Source organism: Lynx canadensis, chromosome F2, assembly GCF_007474595.2.
Source record: "Lynx canadensis isolate LIC74 chromosome F2, mLynCan4.pri.v2, whole genome shotgun sequence".
NCBI lineage: Eukaryota > Metazoa > Chordata > Mammalia > Carnivora > Felidae > Lynx > Lynx canadensis.
In genome coordinates this window covers 19,037,713-19,056,326 of record NC_044320.2, presented here as the reverse complement: position 1 = coordinate 19,056,326, position 18,614 = coordinate 19,037,713, and the positions used below count along the sequence as shown (strand labels likewise).

The window sequence follows — 18,614 nt, the reverse complement described above, 5'->3', positions numbered from 1 at the left end:
ACTGGAATAATGATGATAAAATATTTTATGATAAATTTTCAAGCCTTGATGATTCATTTTGCAAAATATTTTACGTGCATAAAGCAAAACTTATTTTCTATTGGTTTTCCATAAGTGAATAAGGACTTGATTTTACCTTAACGTTTAAGAAGCAACTTTATCAGTGATCACCTGAAGCATGCTATTTTGATTGGCTTCTAAACTTTTTTTTTTTTATTTTTCTTTCAATGTTTGTGTGAGAGCAAGGGAGAGACAAGTGAGTGGGAGAGGGGCAGAGAAAGAGGGAGGCAGGGAAACCGAAAGAGGCTCCAGACTCTGAGCTGTCAGCAGAGCCCAATGCAAGCTATGCAGGGCTCGAACCCACGAACCGGAAGATCATGACCTGAGCCAAAGTTGGACGCTTACCCGACTAAGCCAGCCAGGTGCCCTGGCTTGTAAACTTAATGTTTATTTCACATAAACTTTAAAAATACTTTTCTGAAGGTCATTCACTCAGGGGCTAAAGATAACAAAAGATAATTATTTCCCTAAGAAGCATATACTCTGTAGAGGAGAAAGAAAAAAAACACGTAAGGTTAGTAGAATATAAGTAGTGTTAAAATACAGATGTCTGCTGAGTGGATGGAAGAAATAAATGGCAGGAAGTATTTGAGAGTATTTCAAAGAGGAAATCTGAACTAAATTTTAAAGAATGAATAGGAGATTACCTGACAAAAAAGGCAATGTCTGGGTAGCAGCAAAGTGCAGAGGTACAGATTCTAGGAAGTGAAACCACATTTTTGTTTCTGACTAAGAGAGATAAACATATTGTTCTGTAATGAGACCAAATCATGACGTCTGAAGGTCACTAGTGACATGGGAGGAAAGTTGATCTTTACTTTTGAGGAGTAAAAAACCTTTATTTTTATTTTTAAAGCATGAGGTTATATGCTTGGGTTTGTGCCATTGGAAGAAATCTCACTGGCTTTTGATAAATTGAGTTGAAGTATTTCAAGCAGGAGATGTTGAAGGACTAAAATACTATCCAGGCAGTGAAAATAGAAAGGAGATTTACAAACTTAAAGCTCTCTAAAGAACTTTAGGCCAAGTAGATGGTGGGGATGAGAAGGAAGGAGATAACAAGAATTTCTTTAGGGTTTCTAGCTTAGACACACTGGAAGGATGTTGGTGCAACTGAGAAAATACAGATGGTTACCCAACACGTCATTCTAGGCATATTTAGGTTCCATGCTATATTTGAATAAGATTTATTTCATTTAAAGAGTACGTATGTAAGTTTGACACTAGAGGCAAAATATCCAGTTATTTTCAAGCATCAAAATTAAACTCCCCATTAAAGTCAGGTGCCAGAAAAAGATACCGCCCTCACTGGTTTTTTTTTTTTTTCCTGTGTCAACCATTGTTCTGAATGTTTCTGTTTTAATCATTGTTTGGGCCAATCAATTAAAATAAGGAAAACAAGGAAGGTTAAAGAAGTTGTATGTATTGGAAAGGAGACCATAAGAAGTTTTTGTTTTTGTTTTTTGTTTGACAGAGAAGAGACCTGAAAAATTATTAGAAGTGATAGAATTTGAAAAGTGGCCAGTGATGAAACATTTACAAGTCTAGTTTACCTCTCAACCAACCATTTCCCATTTTAAACACTCCAAAAAAAGATCTCATTCAAAATAGCAAATAAAACCATAAATATTAGAAGTATTTTTGCAAGACATATAGAATGGAAAAAATTGCAAATACTCTATATTAGGGGACCTAAAAGCAACGTTGATTACTTAGGGGAAACATCCTTGTTTCCCTATGCACAGATTCCATATTCTAAAGGCATCAGTTCTTCTGGAATACATGTAAATATTTAATATAATTCTTAACCTTGAACCTTTGGATGAAATAATTCTTTAATTTATCTGGTAAGCTTCCTCCCTTTTATTTAAAGAATGAGATACATTTTATCATATAACCAGAAAATTTTATTGTAAAGCTAGACCTAAATAGGAAGTCCAAGGAAAAAAGCAAGTACACATTGGAATTTGATCTAATAGAGGAAGAATTTCAAATCAGAGAGCAAAAAGTGAAATATTCAGTAGATAATAGTGAGAACATGATTAAATACACAAATAAAAATAAATTAATTTAAAATGATTCTTAATTCACACCAAATATCAAAATAAATCCCAGATGTATTCAGAATTAAAAGTGAAAAATTGTGAAAGGAAAGAACTAGCATAAAATGTAGGGGAACATCTGTCCTAAATACAGGGAAGACTTTTTTATTCATTCTTCTAAAAAAGAAAAGAATGATGTCTCCGAATTTTAAAACAGTGGTGTCAGTAATCAACAGAAACAAAAGAAATCCTTAAAGTAAGGATTAAACTGAGGAAAATATTGTTGAACATAAATGAGAAGGTATTTTCTTTTGTGGTTACAGAATGCTTTCAAACCAGTGAGAAAATAAAATAAATGCCCCTGTGGAAAAGCTGGCAAAATCTTGAGCTATGTGTTTATCAAAGAGGAAATACAAATGACTGATACACATGGCAAATTGTTTTTATCAACTCTTCTTTTATTTGCTTTTCAATTGACATCCTTAATGTAAATAGAAACAACGGGGAGGGTGCTTTTCCCTTACAAAGTCCCGGTAGTAGTTAAGGAACAGGAAGGAGTAAGCCGGCTTCTAGAAGTGTAATTGTTACACCCTGTGTGGAGGGCTGCTCAGTAATTTAGCAAAACCCACGCAAATGTTTATAACATCAGGTTGATTCATTTAGCCTAATGGAAAAAAAAGTGATGTACACTGAAAGTTGTTATGCAAGGGTATTTTCCACAAGGTTACTTAAAACAAGAAACATTGGAAATGTCTAACTGTAGGGGCTTGGTCCAATACATTATAGTCTATCCATAAAATAAAATTCTGTGCAGCCACCAAAGTGGCTAACATTAAAGAAGACTGATGAATATTGACAACTATATGGAACAATCAGAACTGTCATACGTTGCTGGTGGGGGTATGAAATGATGGATCTACTCCAGAGAAGGATCTGGCAGGTTCGTTATAAAACTAAACATACTCAGATCCTATGGCTCAGCAGTTCCAACACTAGGCATTTTCCTAAGAGAAAGAAATCACAACTCCACAGGAAGACTTGAACAAGATGGTACAGAGCAGTTTTATCCGTAATGGCCCCAGATTGGAAACAGCCTAGGGGTAGGGCAGTACAATGGATAAAAAAGCTGGTGTACGTATGGAAAGCAATACTACAAAAACAACATGCTGTTACATGCAATAACATTGCACTTTTGTCTGTGTGTGGAAAAACAGTTGAAGTAAGAAGTTGAGGACTTTAAAACGAGCAATAGGGAGCTACCCACTCCCATAAACAAACAAATCTTTCTGTGACTCAGTTTCCTTTACATTTGTGGTCCTTAATCTGAGGACGTGGAGATCACACTAATGAAGTTGTTGTAGGAGGTGGGCACAATGAATCCAGAAGATTTGGGTATATAGTGTGGGGGGCCTATTATGTTCAACATGGGTAATGTATCTGCTTGGAACAAAATTCCAGTGGAATTTTAACGTAAACATGAAGCTGAAAGGAGAGTTCTCTCTTTCTCATGTTGCTATAAACTTCTAGACTCCTTGAGCTCTTCTATACCGAGACATAAGGAATATTTGGAAAAAATGCATATAAACTGTTCAAGTACAAATCAATGTTTTCTTAAGGCAAAATGAAATCTATCCTCTGTTGGCTCATTTGTCTGCTTTTTCACCTATTTTATCCTGGAGTGTTAGGTACCACTGATTGTAAGATGCACTGTTTTCTTTAACAACAAATTAAACTCTGCTGTCAAACTGTGACAGTTGGCCACACCAGCCTCCTGTTGCTTTCAGATTTCTTTCAGCTACCCCAAGAGATCTGGCAGTTTCTCCTGCCTTCATTGACATTGCTTGGTGTGTGCTAGGCAGTACCTTGCCTGTTATGTAGTTACCAAACAAAAATAGCCTCGTCTTCTTGGAGGTATTTTTCTTTCTTTGGATGCATAAAAGCATTTGGTTATGGTTTTGCAAGAAAATATTAGAAGTGTAAGTCATTCATCCAACTCTGAATATTCACTTCACTAATATCAAATGTGCACCCTGCTATTCTGTTTCTGTTCCTTTCTTATTTACAAAGTACTTTTTGTTTCAGTACCGGATCATTGTATAATCATTTGAAGACATTTTAAATGGCACAGTCCACAGGCACAGTACACATAATTCAGTTGAAGGAATGACATTATGAACAGCTGTGATCAAGAGATGTTAAAACTGGAAGGAAAATATCTGCATGTTAGAATTAAAATCTCAGAGTAGAAAAAAATACTCATTTGTATCTTTTTTCTCAAAAATTTTCTCTGGGCTCATCAGGCATTACATTACCTCTTGCCTACAACCTTTCTTAACACTCATGGTTCTTAATTTTGTTCTAGATTCTGTTGGTTGCCCAGAATAGAAATAGGACTCATCAGCGATCATGAGGGTTACTGCTGATTTTTAATGAAATGTGTTTTATTAAACAAGAGACTGGAGAAAGATGTTACAGAACCGAGAGACCCGTTGGGCCCCCAACTTCACATTCTGACTTGGGAGCTCAGTGTTCTCCCCTGTGAAAGCAAACTACTGGGTTAGATCAGAGATTTTCAGTCCTAGCTATGCCTTACAGTGACCAGGACGGCTTTTGAAAAAACGCGCATGACTGGGTTTCACCCCAGACCAGTTAAATCAGAAACCTGGGCATGTAGATCTGGTATCTATCTCGTAAAAGCTCTTCTGGTGATTTTAATGGTCAGCCATGGATTGGCCGATCCCCAGGCGTGATGATTCTTCCAACTTACATAAGATACTACACTAAATTGGTTAAAGTCAGGTTCTGAACTCACCAACCGGGGTCTGAAATCCTGGCGAGGCTGCATATTATCAGCACACTGTAAGGTTTGCTGTGGTAGAAAGTAAACCTGCTGCTGCTGCTGCTGATGATGATGACGATGATAGGAGCAAGAGCAGCCTACATTTATTCACTGCTTTGCTTGCATGTTCTAGGCACTGATTCTGAGTGCTTACATGTTCCTGTTCAAGGAATCCTCGCAGTGGCTCTTGGAGATGACTGGTGTCAATCTCATTTTGCAAATGAGGCAGCAGAAGCATAGATAAAAGTTAAGCAATTTGGCCAAGTCCAAACAGCTAATCAGTGGTGGAGCCAGATTTAAATAAATCCAGGGAGTCCGGCTCTTCAAAATCAAATATGAAAGTGTCACAAGGGATAGAAAAAGTCCTTAAAGCCTCTGTCAGGCAATCAGATGTTAGGGTAATGATATACTCCCTGGGAGTTGAACTAAAAGCTTATGGACCCAAAGTTCTGATTTTAGGGAACGTCTTAGAATTTTATAAGCCAAGAGGACGGATTGTAAAGAAAGGTTTTAATTTTTATGGTCCACCCATTATGTATGTGAAGCCATTTGTGTTTCCCTGATGCAGCTGTAGCAGGGGAGAAAGGGAAGAAAGAGTATTCCAAGGCCGCATACCTCATAGGTGACTTTCCTGATATGCTCATTTGTTGTACTTAACAACATGTAATTTCTTTATGTCCAGAAGCATTCACTGAGCTAACTTCTCATTGATTCCTTGAATCAGATTTGGCTAGAAACCAGATGCACAGGGACAGTTGAAGTTGTTTGAAGAAAAATCTGTCAATCAGCAGTAAAGGGGGGAAGTGAGTTTCAAAGAAAAATTTTAAATGTTCTGAGCTGTGTTTGGTGAGCCAGTTAGAATACCTTTATACCCTTTTCATCTTTGTGTTGAAAATAAACTTGCCCTTTCTAACAAAAGTCAGTATTTCGTGTTGTTACATATCAACCATACTGAGGAATCAGAGGTTGGTAGAGATTTAAAGAGTATTAAGACAGCAACTCTATTATTTTGAAAATAAGCCAGAGGATTAGCTTAATCTGTTGCCCAGAAATAGTCAAAGAGGAATCAGATCGTACTTCAAAATTTTTAATCTTTTGCCACGTCATCTAGCAGACTTGAAAAAACTGAACTTGTGAGGGAAGTCAGCCGTTTGCTCAACAATTATTAGGAATTTAAAGTAAGAGGTTTTCAAGTGAATGTTCCGCCGTTTCCTAATTGGCAGGGGAAGGCCGTTGCCATCCTGGAGACTGTGGTTTTAATGGTCTTTCTCTTGTTCAGATATTGTTTGGATGACCGAAAAGCACTAGAAAGAGACGGGGGATTTTCTGAACTTCAGTCTCGTCTTATTCGTTATGAAACCCAGACCACCTGCACCAGAGAGGGTTTTCCGGTGCCCACGGTGTTGAGCCCTCTTCCATCACCTGCAGTCTTGTCAGAGCCTGGAAGCATCCCTGACGGAGAAGCTCCACAAAGTGAGCTCCGAACTGAAGTGTCTCGATTGAAAAGGAGATCAAAAGATCTAAATTGCCTTTATCCCCCCAAAAGGTGATATGTTAAGTACATAAAAATAGTCTCTTGACAGAAAGTGTTAGTGCCTAGAGTACTCTTTTATTTATTTATTTATTTGACTTTTATTTTTAAAAATTTTTTTGACAGAGAGAGAGCAAGAGTGTGAGCGGGGAAGGGGGGCAGAGGGAGGCGGGGGAGAGAGAGGGAGGGGAGAGAGAGAGAGAGAGAGGATCCCAAGCAAGTTCCATACTCAGTGTGGAGCCAGACACAGGGCTCAGCTCCATCCCGCAGCTCCAGGATCATGACCTGAACCGAAGAGTTGGATGCTCAACTGACTGAGCCATATTAGTCCTTCCTATTTTTAAGTAGCTTTCTGCATAGATCTTAGATTAATTCCTTCATATCAGGAATTTTGTTTTCATCGTGAGCAGTTGTATTTACGCTTGTAAGTTATAAAAAGACTTGACTTGGAATTTCTTGCTTTCTATGCTAATATACAGTCTGTTAGCATGATGGACCCTAAAGTGGTCAAGCCATGCAACACTCGAGAGCTTACCCAGAAGCAGCAGAACTGCTTTGTGGAAGAGGGGGTTTGGGGATGGCAGCTTTCCTACTGTCTGCCTGCCTCCTCCCACTGCTTTCTGCCTGCCCCGGCCCCTTCAACAGGGACTTCCATTGTTTCACGTAAAATATAGCTTAAAACACTGCATAATATTATACGAAACTTTTCCAGACCCTTTTTTTGCTAGCTAAGGAAAATGTCCAAATACTGGAACAGAAGTTTTCGTAAACACTCTGAATTCTGTTGGATTCGTAGATCTTTAGTACCTTTGTCAAATTTAGGTCTTTGGCATCTACAGCAAGCTTTAAATTTTTATCATATGTATGTAAATCTTTGAAAAATTAGGAAATATGTTAAAGTGAGACTTTCAGATCCTTTTTTTTTTTTGCAGCAGTTAGAAATATTAGAATACTATTTCCCTGATATGGAATAACCAAATTATCATTTTTTTAATTAAAACATTTTTTCTAATGTTATTTATTTTTGAGAGAGAGACAGAGCATGAGAGGGGGAGGGGCAGAGAGAGAGACACACACACACAAAATCTGAAGCAGGCTCCAGGCTCTGAGCTGTCAGCACAGAATATGATGTGGGGCTGGAACCCACGAACCTTGAGATCATGACCTGAACTGAAGTCAGATGCTTAACCAACTGAGCCACTCAGATGCCCATGTAATAACTAAATTATTTTTATGAGGACTTTATAAATTCATGGTACTTTTTATACATGATAAACCTAAAAAGCAAATCTGTTAACATTTCCTATACTGTATTTTGTAGCGATGTTTTTTATTCTGACTTGAGACTAATAATAAGATATGTGTTCTGGAAAAGAAAGAACACTGTGGTCTGTGGGTTAGCAGAATTGAAGGATATGAGACCCTATCTTGTAAAAGGAAATTTAAACATTTTAGAGAGATGGAACCATGATCCAATTTTAGTTTCATTTGTATTTAACACTTATTTTGCCCAGGTAATTGCATGGGTACAATAAGTATAGGTTATGGTTTCTTTGTCAAAATTATCTTTATAGAAAAGCGTAAGTACTTATGCTGATTATTAAATTTACAAATATCATCACCTGGAGTTCCAGAGCTGATTGAGGTGAGAAGTTGTAAATTGATAGGACTGGCAACAGCATACTCCTCGTTGCTTTTCCTCCTAGCTGAAATTCTCGTTTGTTGTTCCTTGCTTTGTATGTTTTAGTCACTCATTTGAAGAACTAAGAGAGCAACTGTATAGTTGTCAGTTACTTAAGGCAGTAGCAGCAAGAAATCTTGTTTGCTTTTCTTAGGTTTATGTTTCAGTGGATATAGTTGTCACATTTAGGACAGAAAACGGGCCTCATTGTTGATTCACTTCATTTGTGTTTTTGATATATTTCTCCACAATAGACTTGTGAAGTCTGAAAGTTCAGATTCTCTTCTTTCTCAGACAAGTGGCAGCACTAATCCTCATCATCATGCAGTGACGTCCAGAAAACCACGAGCAGAGCGATCATTATCTGTGACCTGTCCATCTGTTCCAGTTCTTAGCAATGAAACTTCAAAAGTCACTACAAAAGCCAGTTCTGGTCAAAAAAGTGTGCATGGATCAAAAACATCAAGGCAAATTAAGGAATCAAGATCACAGAAACACACACGGGTAAAGATTTCTCTCCTGTCTCTTAGTTCTACATGGGAAGAAATTCCTGTACTTAGTTCATTTAAAATGTATGTCTAAAAATTTTATGAATGGAATAACATGGTATCTGTAATGTACTTTAAAATAATCCAACATAAGAAAGATAATGGATAAGTGGGCAGAGGTATAAATGAAATTAGCCACAAATTGATCCTTATTGAAACTGATATATTGAAATAAGGATTCATTATAAAATGTTCTACTTTTCAGTGTTTGAAATGTTCCATAATAAAAAATAAATACACTTATGTACATCTCTACTGTATGTAGCCTTTACACTCAGATTTTGTTTGAGAATTCATGATATGAATTCCTCTTAATATACTCCAGTCGTTTATTCCTGACAGATATCTTATGATATGTGTGACCATATAAATATTACAGACCTCTTTTTTTTCCTCAGTTGTTTTGTCTTGATAAACTTATCTTTCACAGTTACAGGAGTGTGTAATTCACACAAATCTAAAGAAGCAATACATTTGTACCTTTTCCAAGAAATATTAGTCATATGTTATGTTCTATTCAAGATACTGAAAGAAGTAGTTACGGAAACCCTGAAGAAACACAGCATTACTGAAGCTCATGGATGTTTCACTGCATGCAGCCAACGTCTCTTTGAGATCTCCAAGTTCTATCTGAAGGTACAGTGTCTTTCATAACAGCAAAATTGAGGTCCTGATATTCCTATTTGACAAAGTACATTTTAGCTTAAAACTTGTTACCAGATTTTTTTTTTTTTTTTTTTTTTTAAGTGGAGATAGAAAAACTGGAGCCAGTGGGTGCCTGGGTGGCTCAGTCCATTGAGCATCAACTCTTGATTTTGGCTCAGGTCATGATCTCATGGTTGTGGGATCGAGCCTCATGTTGGGCTCCACACTGAGCTTGGAGCCTACTTAGGACCCTGTCTCTCTCCCTCTGCCCCTCTCCTCTCTCTCTTTAAAAAAAAAAAAGAGAGAGAGAAAAATTGCAGCCAAAATATTTTATATTGAGTTTTGTCTTCATATATAGAAAACTACATTTTAACTGGTATCCTCAGTATCTCCCTAACAAGTCTTTGACTTTAAAGCTTTAAAACATGTTTAATTAGTAATTTTAGTATAGAGTGAAAAAGGCAACTGGGATGAGTGTCAGAACACCCTGTTCCTAATTTTGGATCCACTGTCAGCTAGTTGTAAGACATTGGACAGATCAGCCACGCAGATGATGCTTCTGTAAAACTTGGATGCTGTTGGATTATCTCCAGTTTTTAGAGTTTCGGACTCAAATCAGAGTTGTGCGTGAGTTCCTGGTTAAAACTACAGATTGACCATGTGCATTTAATTCGCCTTCTTTTTAAAATCTCTCAAGAAAGATGGTATTAAAGTACAAAAACAAAGAAACAAAGAGAGAAAAAAAGTGTAGAAGTATGGTTAGTACGTTGTTGAACAAGACAGAGACCACAGAAGCATGGTATCATGGAGAAGCCCGTGCCCCGCGGAGCACCAGTGAGGAACAAACCACTTCATGTAACAGGTCTCCGAGGTACTCAGGGTTTGAAGACACCGAGTATCATGGAGGAAAGGAGCGTGGTGCCAGGCGGAAGATAAGGGGATTGAATAAAGATCTACAAAGGGAACTGGGGAACCTTGCTCTACAGGTCCTTCTGCCACAAGGGTAACTTCACGGTACACTGCACGTACTCTCCCCCCCAGCTCTGTGACAGTGCAGACAGTAGTCTCTGGAGAAAAAAGATTTAAAGGCCACAAGGAAAAAACCAGCTGGCCTCCTAATAACCCTACTTTGTAACGCCTCCAGACAGAGCTTCCAATATAATTTTATGTCTCATTTTTAAATATGATTGGGCCTCCAAGGATTAGCAGACTTTTGAGGGTTTTCCAGTAAAGAGATACCAAAATGTAAAGGAATGAAGGGAACTCTTAAGGAGCAGAAAGCTGTAGAAAACTTCATAAAAACTAAAATTCTCTCAGAGAGAAGATAATTGCATCCGTAAAACTAGAACAGGATGCTGTTTCCAGAAACTGTATAGAACATGAAAGCTTCTTGAAATTAAAAATGTGATAAAATCAATCCAACAGAAAGGCTGAACAGTTGAGATGAAGAAATTTACCAGAAATTAGAATCAAATGATAAAATCAGGAAACATAGGATAAGAATATGGGAGGTTCCTCAAAAAACTAAAAATAGAACTACTCTACACCCCAGCCGTTGCACTACTAGGAATTTATCCAAAGGATACAAAAATGCTGATTTGAAGGGGCACATGTACCCCAATGTTTATAGCAGCACCATCAACAGTAGCTAAATTATGTAAAGAACCCAAATGTCCATTGACTGATGAATGGGTAAAGAAGATGGGGTGTGTATATATAATGGAATACTACTAGACAATGAAAAGGAATGAAATCTTGCCATTTGCAACAACGTGGATGGAACTAGAGGGTATTATGCTAAGTGAAATAAGTCAGTCAGAGGAAGACAAATATATGCTTTCACTGATATATGGACTTTGAGGAACTCAACAGATGAACATAGGGGAGCAGAAGGTGCTTCAAAGCATCTGCAAAGAGGATGAAGTTTAGCAGAAGAAGGGACTGAGTCAAAAACCAAGAGCTGACCTAAGGAGCAGTTAGACCAAATCAGAGCAGATTTTGGGAGAAAGATTGCCAGGTGAAAAAATAAGAATAAGAATAAAAATCAGATTTTTATAAAACCTTAACTGAGAGATTATCCAGTGTATTTGAGTATTTGAAACAACTTTGCTGTTTGTACATTGAATCAGTCTATTGCAGCATTTGGCGGGGCGGCGGGGGGGGGGGGGGGGTACCTAGATTTACACACATGGCAAACTAAGCAAATGTAATTTAACTACAGGATAGACAAAATGCTACACGAGAGGATAATTATAATACATACTTAGCTCAAGACCGAACTGTATTTACGGAGGTATAATAATGCAAACACACTATTTATTAATAAAAAATGTGGCCCAACAGTTATTGAGAGGAAGGGGAGGGGCTGGCAGGATTCAGACACCTGAACCCACTACTTGAACCCATAACAGTGTTCATTGCCTCTAATTCCTAAATCAAAAAGTAGCAGCATGAGCATATTATTCAGAAACCTGAAGGTATAAATAAGAGAAACAGCTAAAAGAACTGAAAGTGGCCATCTGTCTTCTGGGAAGCATAACTTAGAGGTACAGCAGAGGACTGCCTTTTTTTTTTTTTTTAATACATTTTTTTTTTTTTTTACTTTGTAATCTAATTTGATATAATCCCATTTTTTTAAAGTCAAGAGATTTCAGTTTCCTTTCCTGTCAACAAAGAGTCATTCCCTCTTTTTTGTAGAATGAAATAAACGAAAAGAAGAGAAAAAAGAGATTTTATCTAAAAAATAAATACAAATGCTGTGTATTCATTTCCTGAGTACCAAAGCATTAGTGGATACTCATAGTCAAAGATGAAGCTTAGATTTGGTCAGTGCTGCTGCGAATATGAGGTTAGAATGACATAGATTTATATATATATATATATAATATATATATAGTACACTTATATATATTTATATGTATTTTCCTGTTGTTACAGATGTTAAAGTATCTTGATACTTCAGGGTAGAGCTAATTATAATCTTTTACTTTGATTTTTTTTTTTTTGTAATATTTCCTGAGTCCCACTGATACTTGTACAATGTTTTAAGATAATCTCAAGTTTATTTGATTAATAATGACTTGTTCTCCGTAATTTAATGTACAAATCATGAAATGCTCTATTTTGTTATATTTAGGATCTTAAAACTTCAAGGGGTTTATTTGAAGAAATGAAGAAAACAGCAAACAACAATGCTGTACAGGTAAATAGCTTATTCCCAAGAAACTACATTCAATTAAATTGCTATTTTATTTTAGGGTAGCTCCGATGCTGTTACATATGCTGTAAGAATTCTCTTTAAAATAATAATAGCTAATGCAAACAGAGCATTTTGAAGTATTTAATAGGTTGCTCTACTAACAAAAGAGTTTCTAGAAATGATGTTAAGAAAGAAAAATATTTTTAAATCCAAAGAGCTGGAAAAATTAATCCATTTTGATTAGTTGTTTTCAGAGTTTGGTTTAATTTCTTTCCAGTGACCCTTTGAAAACGTTTTTTTTAAAAAGGTGAAAAAATAGAGCAGAATCTTTATTGTGTTCAGTGAGGACAATTCCTGTACTCTGCAGTCGAAATCTACCTTCAGTTTTCTTTCCTTCAGTTAGAAAATAAAATGTGCTTTTAAGATAAAATGCGTTTTAAGATTTTGACGTGCTACTTCTAATTTCAAATTTCTATGATACTGTTTGAACTTTATCTTTTGCTATCCCTTGTGTTTTCAGTAGAAACAAACAATAATCACATTTTTTCTCCTCCTAGGTGATTGAATGGGTATTAGAAAAGACAAGCAAGAAATAACACAGAATCTTTCTCTTTGGACAGTTATAAATTGGCCAGAGCTGTTATTTCCTATTTGTTTCTTTAGTTTGAAAATTATAAGCAAATTTCAAACTTTATTCATAGAATAGATGTTTTGTCTCTAAATAATTTTATAAATATCCAATATTTATATAGTTTTGAGGATGCTCAATTAATGTGCTTTTTTAATTGTATACTTATTTTACAGTTTCACTATATTTTAATTTTTAAGGTTAATATTTTAAAATATGTTTTTAAATCTTTACTCTTGGTTATTTATTTCAATAAATAGAAAAAGTTACTTCTTTTCTTCTTGGTAAATGTCTTTGTTGTTAGGCCAGATAAAATGACTGAATCTCAAGTAAGACATTGCCAGTGGCTTTTCTCATGTGACCCAACAGCATACTTTATTGGGAAGTTCCTGGTTTAGAAAATATTGGTAAAAACATTTACACAGGTAGCTGTCTTCCCTTAGCCCTGCCTCGGGGCCAGCGCTGTTGGAGCTATTCATGTTTATTTGGGATTAGAAATGAAGAAAGGGCAGAAATTGTGAAAATAAGATATAGTGAAAATGACTAAGTAGAGACTCCCAGAAAACAAGATCTTTTCTCATGGTAGAAAATCTGGAAAATGCAGAAAATACAAAACAGAGTAAAAAAAATTCCAACATTGCCCCACTATCTCTAGGTAAACACTGGTAATATTTTTAAAATATATATGTAATTATTTTTAAAATATTTTAAAAGTTGGGGCCATACATGTGTGTATATGTGTGTATGTGTGTTCATCTGTGTCTGTGTATTAACTTAATAGCCTGTTTTCCACTTAACATATCATGAAATATATATATATATATATATATATAATTTTAATAACTGTGTAATATCAAGGAACCACAATTTGTTTAACCAGTCCCCACTGTTAGACATAATAGGCTCAATTTTTCCCTATTATAAATAAAACTGTAATGAATCTTCCTAACGCATCACTGATTATTTTCTCTGTATAACTTTTTAGGAGTGGAATTTGTGAGTCTTAAGACTGATGGTAATATTTCCAAATTGCCTTTCTGAGAAATCAGTTTGCATACCCACCAGCAGAGTCCCTGTTTCCTTTTTTGGTGACTAAAAATAGTGAGGGTGAGCATTTTATTTACAGTATATAAAGAACCAAAGAACCCTTACAGCTTAATAAGACATAACCTAGAGGGTTTTTTTTAATAGGCAAGGAGTTGAAAAAACATTCCACAAAATGTTACAAAAGAAGATATAGGAATGGCAGTAAACACATGAAAGATATTACAAGAAGATATTACAAAAGAAGATATAGGAATGGCAATAAACACATGAAAAGATGTTCAGTGTCCTCACTCGTCAAGAGAATATAAATTAATGAGATGCCTCTAAACACCAACTAGAATGTGTAAAACTTTAAAACTGATGACACCATGTCTTGGTGACTATGTGGAGCATTTGGAAATCTCCTGCACTGATGTTGGGAATGGAAAATGCAATAATCATTTTGGAAAATATTTGAGTTTCTTATAAAATTCAGTTTACACTCCGCATATGACTCAGCCATCCCCGCGTTTATCCAAGGTAAATAAAAGCCTGTGTCGTGCAAAAAATTGTACTAAATACTCATAGCCACTTAATGCTTAGTAGCACCAAACTAGAAACAACCAAGATGTCCATCAATAAGTGAATGGATAAGCAAATCATAAAATAACCATGGGGCGCCTGGGTGGCTCAGTCGGTTGAGCATCCGACTCTTGATTTCAGCTCAGATCATTATCTCACAATTGTGAGATTGAGCCCCATGTCCGGCTCTGCACTGAGCATGGAGCCTGCTTAAGATTCACTCTCTCCCTCTCCCTCTGCCCCTCCTTCCCTCCACCAAAAATAATAATAAAATAAAATATCCACATAATGAAATACTACTTATCAATATAATAGAACAAACTAAAAATATGCAGCAACATATGGATGACTCTCAAAACGCGCTCAGAAGAAAATGGCAGAAATATGAAATTCTAGAAGAGGAAATACAGAGTCACAGAAAGCAAAATTGGTTTCCTGGGGTCAGATGTTGGAGTGACCGGAAAGTGACATGAGGAAACTTTGTGGTAATATAAATGTTCTATGTCATGGTTGTGATGGTAGGTACACTGGCTGCACATTTCTCAAAACTCATCAAACCGTATACTTGGAATTGTTGCATGCTGTGTAACATGGGTACTAGAGTGTTCACCTAGGTACTTAGGCAAATCACTCTGTCTTGATTTCCTTCTAAAAGCCCATTGTCCTATCAGAGTCTCCACTGTGTTCATATTCCCAGATAGTTGATAGAGAAAGCCCAGATCCAATCTGCTTAAATTTGTACATTCTCTGTTGTATTCGGTTGAACTATATGAAACTGATACCCAACCTTGTTTGCCCCAGAAAGAGTCATCAAATACAGTTTCCAAAAACACTGCACCTTTGCTGCATCCTTGTTTGCCGCATGAGGCCAATGAGCCTTGGGAGGTGACTGGGTGGTGGGGTTAGGTCAGGCTGTGCGGAGAGAGGGAGGGGAGACCGGATATATCCTTGCCAAGGGAACACAGTAACCCCATGTGTTTTGTAGGTTTTGTTTTGTTGAAGTTATATCTCCAAAGTGAACCAATAATTATGACTTGGAGAACTCTTTCAGTCAATTCAACTGGCCAAAGAAATTGGTTCCTAAATTTTTAGATGCCTTACTGGGATTCCAAAGCTCATTCCACGTTGTCTACCTCAGAGGCTGGATTCTCAAGTAAAAAGTGGTTAAAGATAAAAGCAGGCACAAAGGAGAGACCTAAAAGGCCCAGAAACTTCAGGTCAGCATCTGCTCCTCCAAGGGCATCGAGCAAGGAACTTCTGGCAAATAGCACTTCGTGTAAACTACCACTCACGGAAGGAGAGGTGGCAGGGCTGAAGTACAGATGCACACACTTTGGAGCTATGCTCCCTGGGAGGAACCCAGCCGAGCAGGTGCTCTGCCTTTATATAGGGTGAGCATGACAGGGCCCTTCAAAGGTATATGGGCAAGAGTGCAGGGACTGAGCTTAAGATGTCAGCTGTTCTGGAGAGTTATTTACCCATGCTGGGAAAAATGCTGAAAGCTCACCCTCTTTAAAATGCCAAATGACAGGGCCCCTGTATGAGGGAAAGAGGGAGACACGGGGCCCGACCAGCTCACTGTGTTATGTAGAGATGGTACATTTGGCAAAACTGTTGCCTGAAGAACCTGGAAAAGAGTTGTGCCTGATGCGCTCATGGAGTATTTGGGTTATTTCTAGGCAGAATGTTAAAAAAAAAAAAAAAAAAAAGTGTCAGTAGGCCATTTGTTAATTTAGCTGCATCTGGTAAGATGCAGGAAAAGATAGATGAGCCAAAGGAGGAACCGTGTGGTTTTCCAGCATTTCGAGGAGATACTGAAGTCTCAGGACATTGTGAGTCAGAGAAGTGAAATGGTTTCTCACTTCCAGTTATTTCCAATGGCAAAAGATTCTCCAAGGAAAAAGATCAAACCTAAGGTGTGGTTATATGATCCTTTATTAAGACCTTAGAAATATTTAGGGTGAATGATTTAAAAGTAGACCCTGTCAGCTAGACAAAAGGGTTTTTAAGAATCTTAAGGGTGTTGTCCCCCAGGGACTCAGACACGAAAGTGAGGAGAGACCTGTCCTGAAGAGAATGGTGAGTGTGACCATCATCTAACGGACTAGACGAGAACTTGGTAAACCACGCCCACAACATATATTTTTGAGACATAATTCACATATCATAAAAGTCACCCTGTAAAGTGTATAATACAGTGGGTTTAGTACATTCACAAAGTTGTGCAGTCAGCACCACTACCTAATTCCAGAACATTTCCATCACCCCAAACAGAAACGCCATTATCTACAAGCAGTCATTTTGTATTCTCCCTCCTCCCAGCCCCTGGCAAACAGTAATCTACTTTCTGTCTCTATGGATTTGCCCCTTCTGGACATTTTGTGTACGTTGACTCATAACAGTTTATGGCTTTTTGTGTCTGGCTTCTTTTTCTTAGCATGAGGTTTTCAGGGTTCATCCCATGTTGTAACATGTCAGTATTTCATTCTTTTTTATAGCCGAATGTTTTATCATTAATTATTGGACATTTGGGCTGGTTGCACGTTTTGGCTGTCATGAATAATGCTGTGGACGTTTGTGTGCAAGTTTTTTGCATAGACGTAAGTTTTCCATTATCTTGGGCATACGCTTATGAGTAGAATTGCTCGACTATATGGTAACTCCACGTTTTAACTTTTTTGTTTTAACTGTTTTCCAAAGCAGCTGTACCCTCTGGCATTCCACCAGCCAATAATGTAGTAGCGTTCCAAATTCTTGGGGCGCCTGGGTGGCGCAGTCGGTTAAGCGTCCGACTTCAGCCAGGTCACGATCTCGCGGTCTGTGAGTTCGAGCCCCGCGTCAGGCTCTGGGCTGATGGCTCAGAGCCTGGAGCCTGTTTCCGATTCTGTGTCTCCCTCTCTCTCTGCCCCTCCCCCGTTCATGCTCTGTCTCTCTCTGTCCCAAAAATAAATAAAAACGTTGAAAAAAAAAAATTAAAAAAAAAAAAAAAACAAATTCTCAACATCCTTCCCAATACTTGTAATTATTTGCCTTCTTGACGAGTGATGTGAAGTAGGAGGTGGTATCTCATTGCAGTTCTGATTTGCATTTTCCAGATGACTACTGATGTTCAGCATTTTTTCATGTGCCTGTTGCCCATTTACAGATCTTTGGATCTGTCCACTCAGATCCTTTGACCACTTTTAATTGGATTGTTTGTCCTGTTATTGTTGAGTTGTAAGAGGTCTTTATATATTCTGGATTCTAGCCCCTGATCAGATACGTGACTTACGGATATTTTCTCCCATTCTGTGGGTTATCTTTTCTCTTGCTTTATAGTTTTATTTCTTATATTTAGGTCTGTGATCTATTTTGAGTTAATTTTTGTGTGGGATATGATTAGGTGCTGATGCCGTATTTGGAATGTTCAATTCCAGGGCTGTGAGAGTAAAGCAGAAAGGGGAAAAGAGGTGGGGAAGGCAGGAGAGCAAAGCAGGTGATACATTATTCAGTGGCCACTGCTTCATGAGGCCCAAAGAAACACATCCAGTCCCCCAGCAGGTGTCTTCTCAGTCACAGGGATTGTCTTAGGATATAAGGTGTGTGGAGAAACCCTGTCACAGGGATGTACCCAAGAAAAAGGAAGAGGATTCTTTTTCTGCTTGGCTCCTTCCTATTACTATCTCCTGTTTGGCCCCACAAAGATTTAAATCCTGTACAGTTCTGGATTGCTCAGGTCATTAGTGGCTGCTCAGGACACAGTTTTTTTGTTTTTGTTTTTAATTGTTTTAATGTTTATTTATTTTTGAGAGAGAGACAGAGTGAGGGCAGGGGAGGGGCAGAGAGAGAGAGAG

At 37.4% G+C, this 18,614-nt stretch overlaps 1 protein-coding gene across 1 annotated transcript in view; it reads left to right on the top strand.

Annotated features, from left to right (window-relative positions):
* The window catches only part of LOC115506163 (MDM2 binding protein), a 78,499-nt gene extending 65,186 nt beyond the window's left edge, over positions 1-13,313 (top strand). The window contains exons 18-22 of the mRNA XM_030304031.1: positions 6,221-6,487; positions 8,408-8,657; positions 9,224-9,337; positions 12,483-12,548; positions 13,103-13,313. Of these exons, the coding sequence (XP_030159891.1) occupies positions 6,221-6,487; positions 8,408-8,657; positions 9,224-9,337; positions 12,483-12,548; positions 13,103-13,141 (736 nt within the window). The 3' untranslated portion in view covers positions 13,142-13,313. The remainder of the gene's footprint in view (positions 1-6,220; positions 6,488-8,407; positions 8,658-9,223; positions 9,338-12,482; positions 12,549-13,102) is intronic.
* The last annotated feature ends 5,301 nt before the right edge of the window (positions 13,314-18,614 follow it).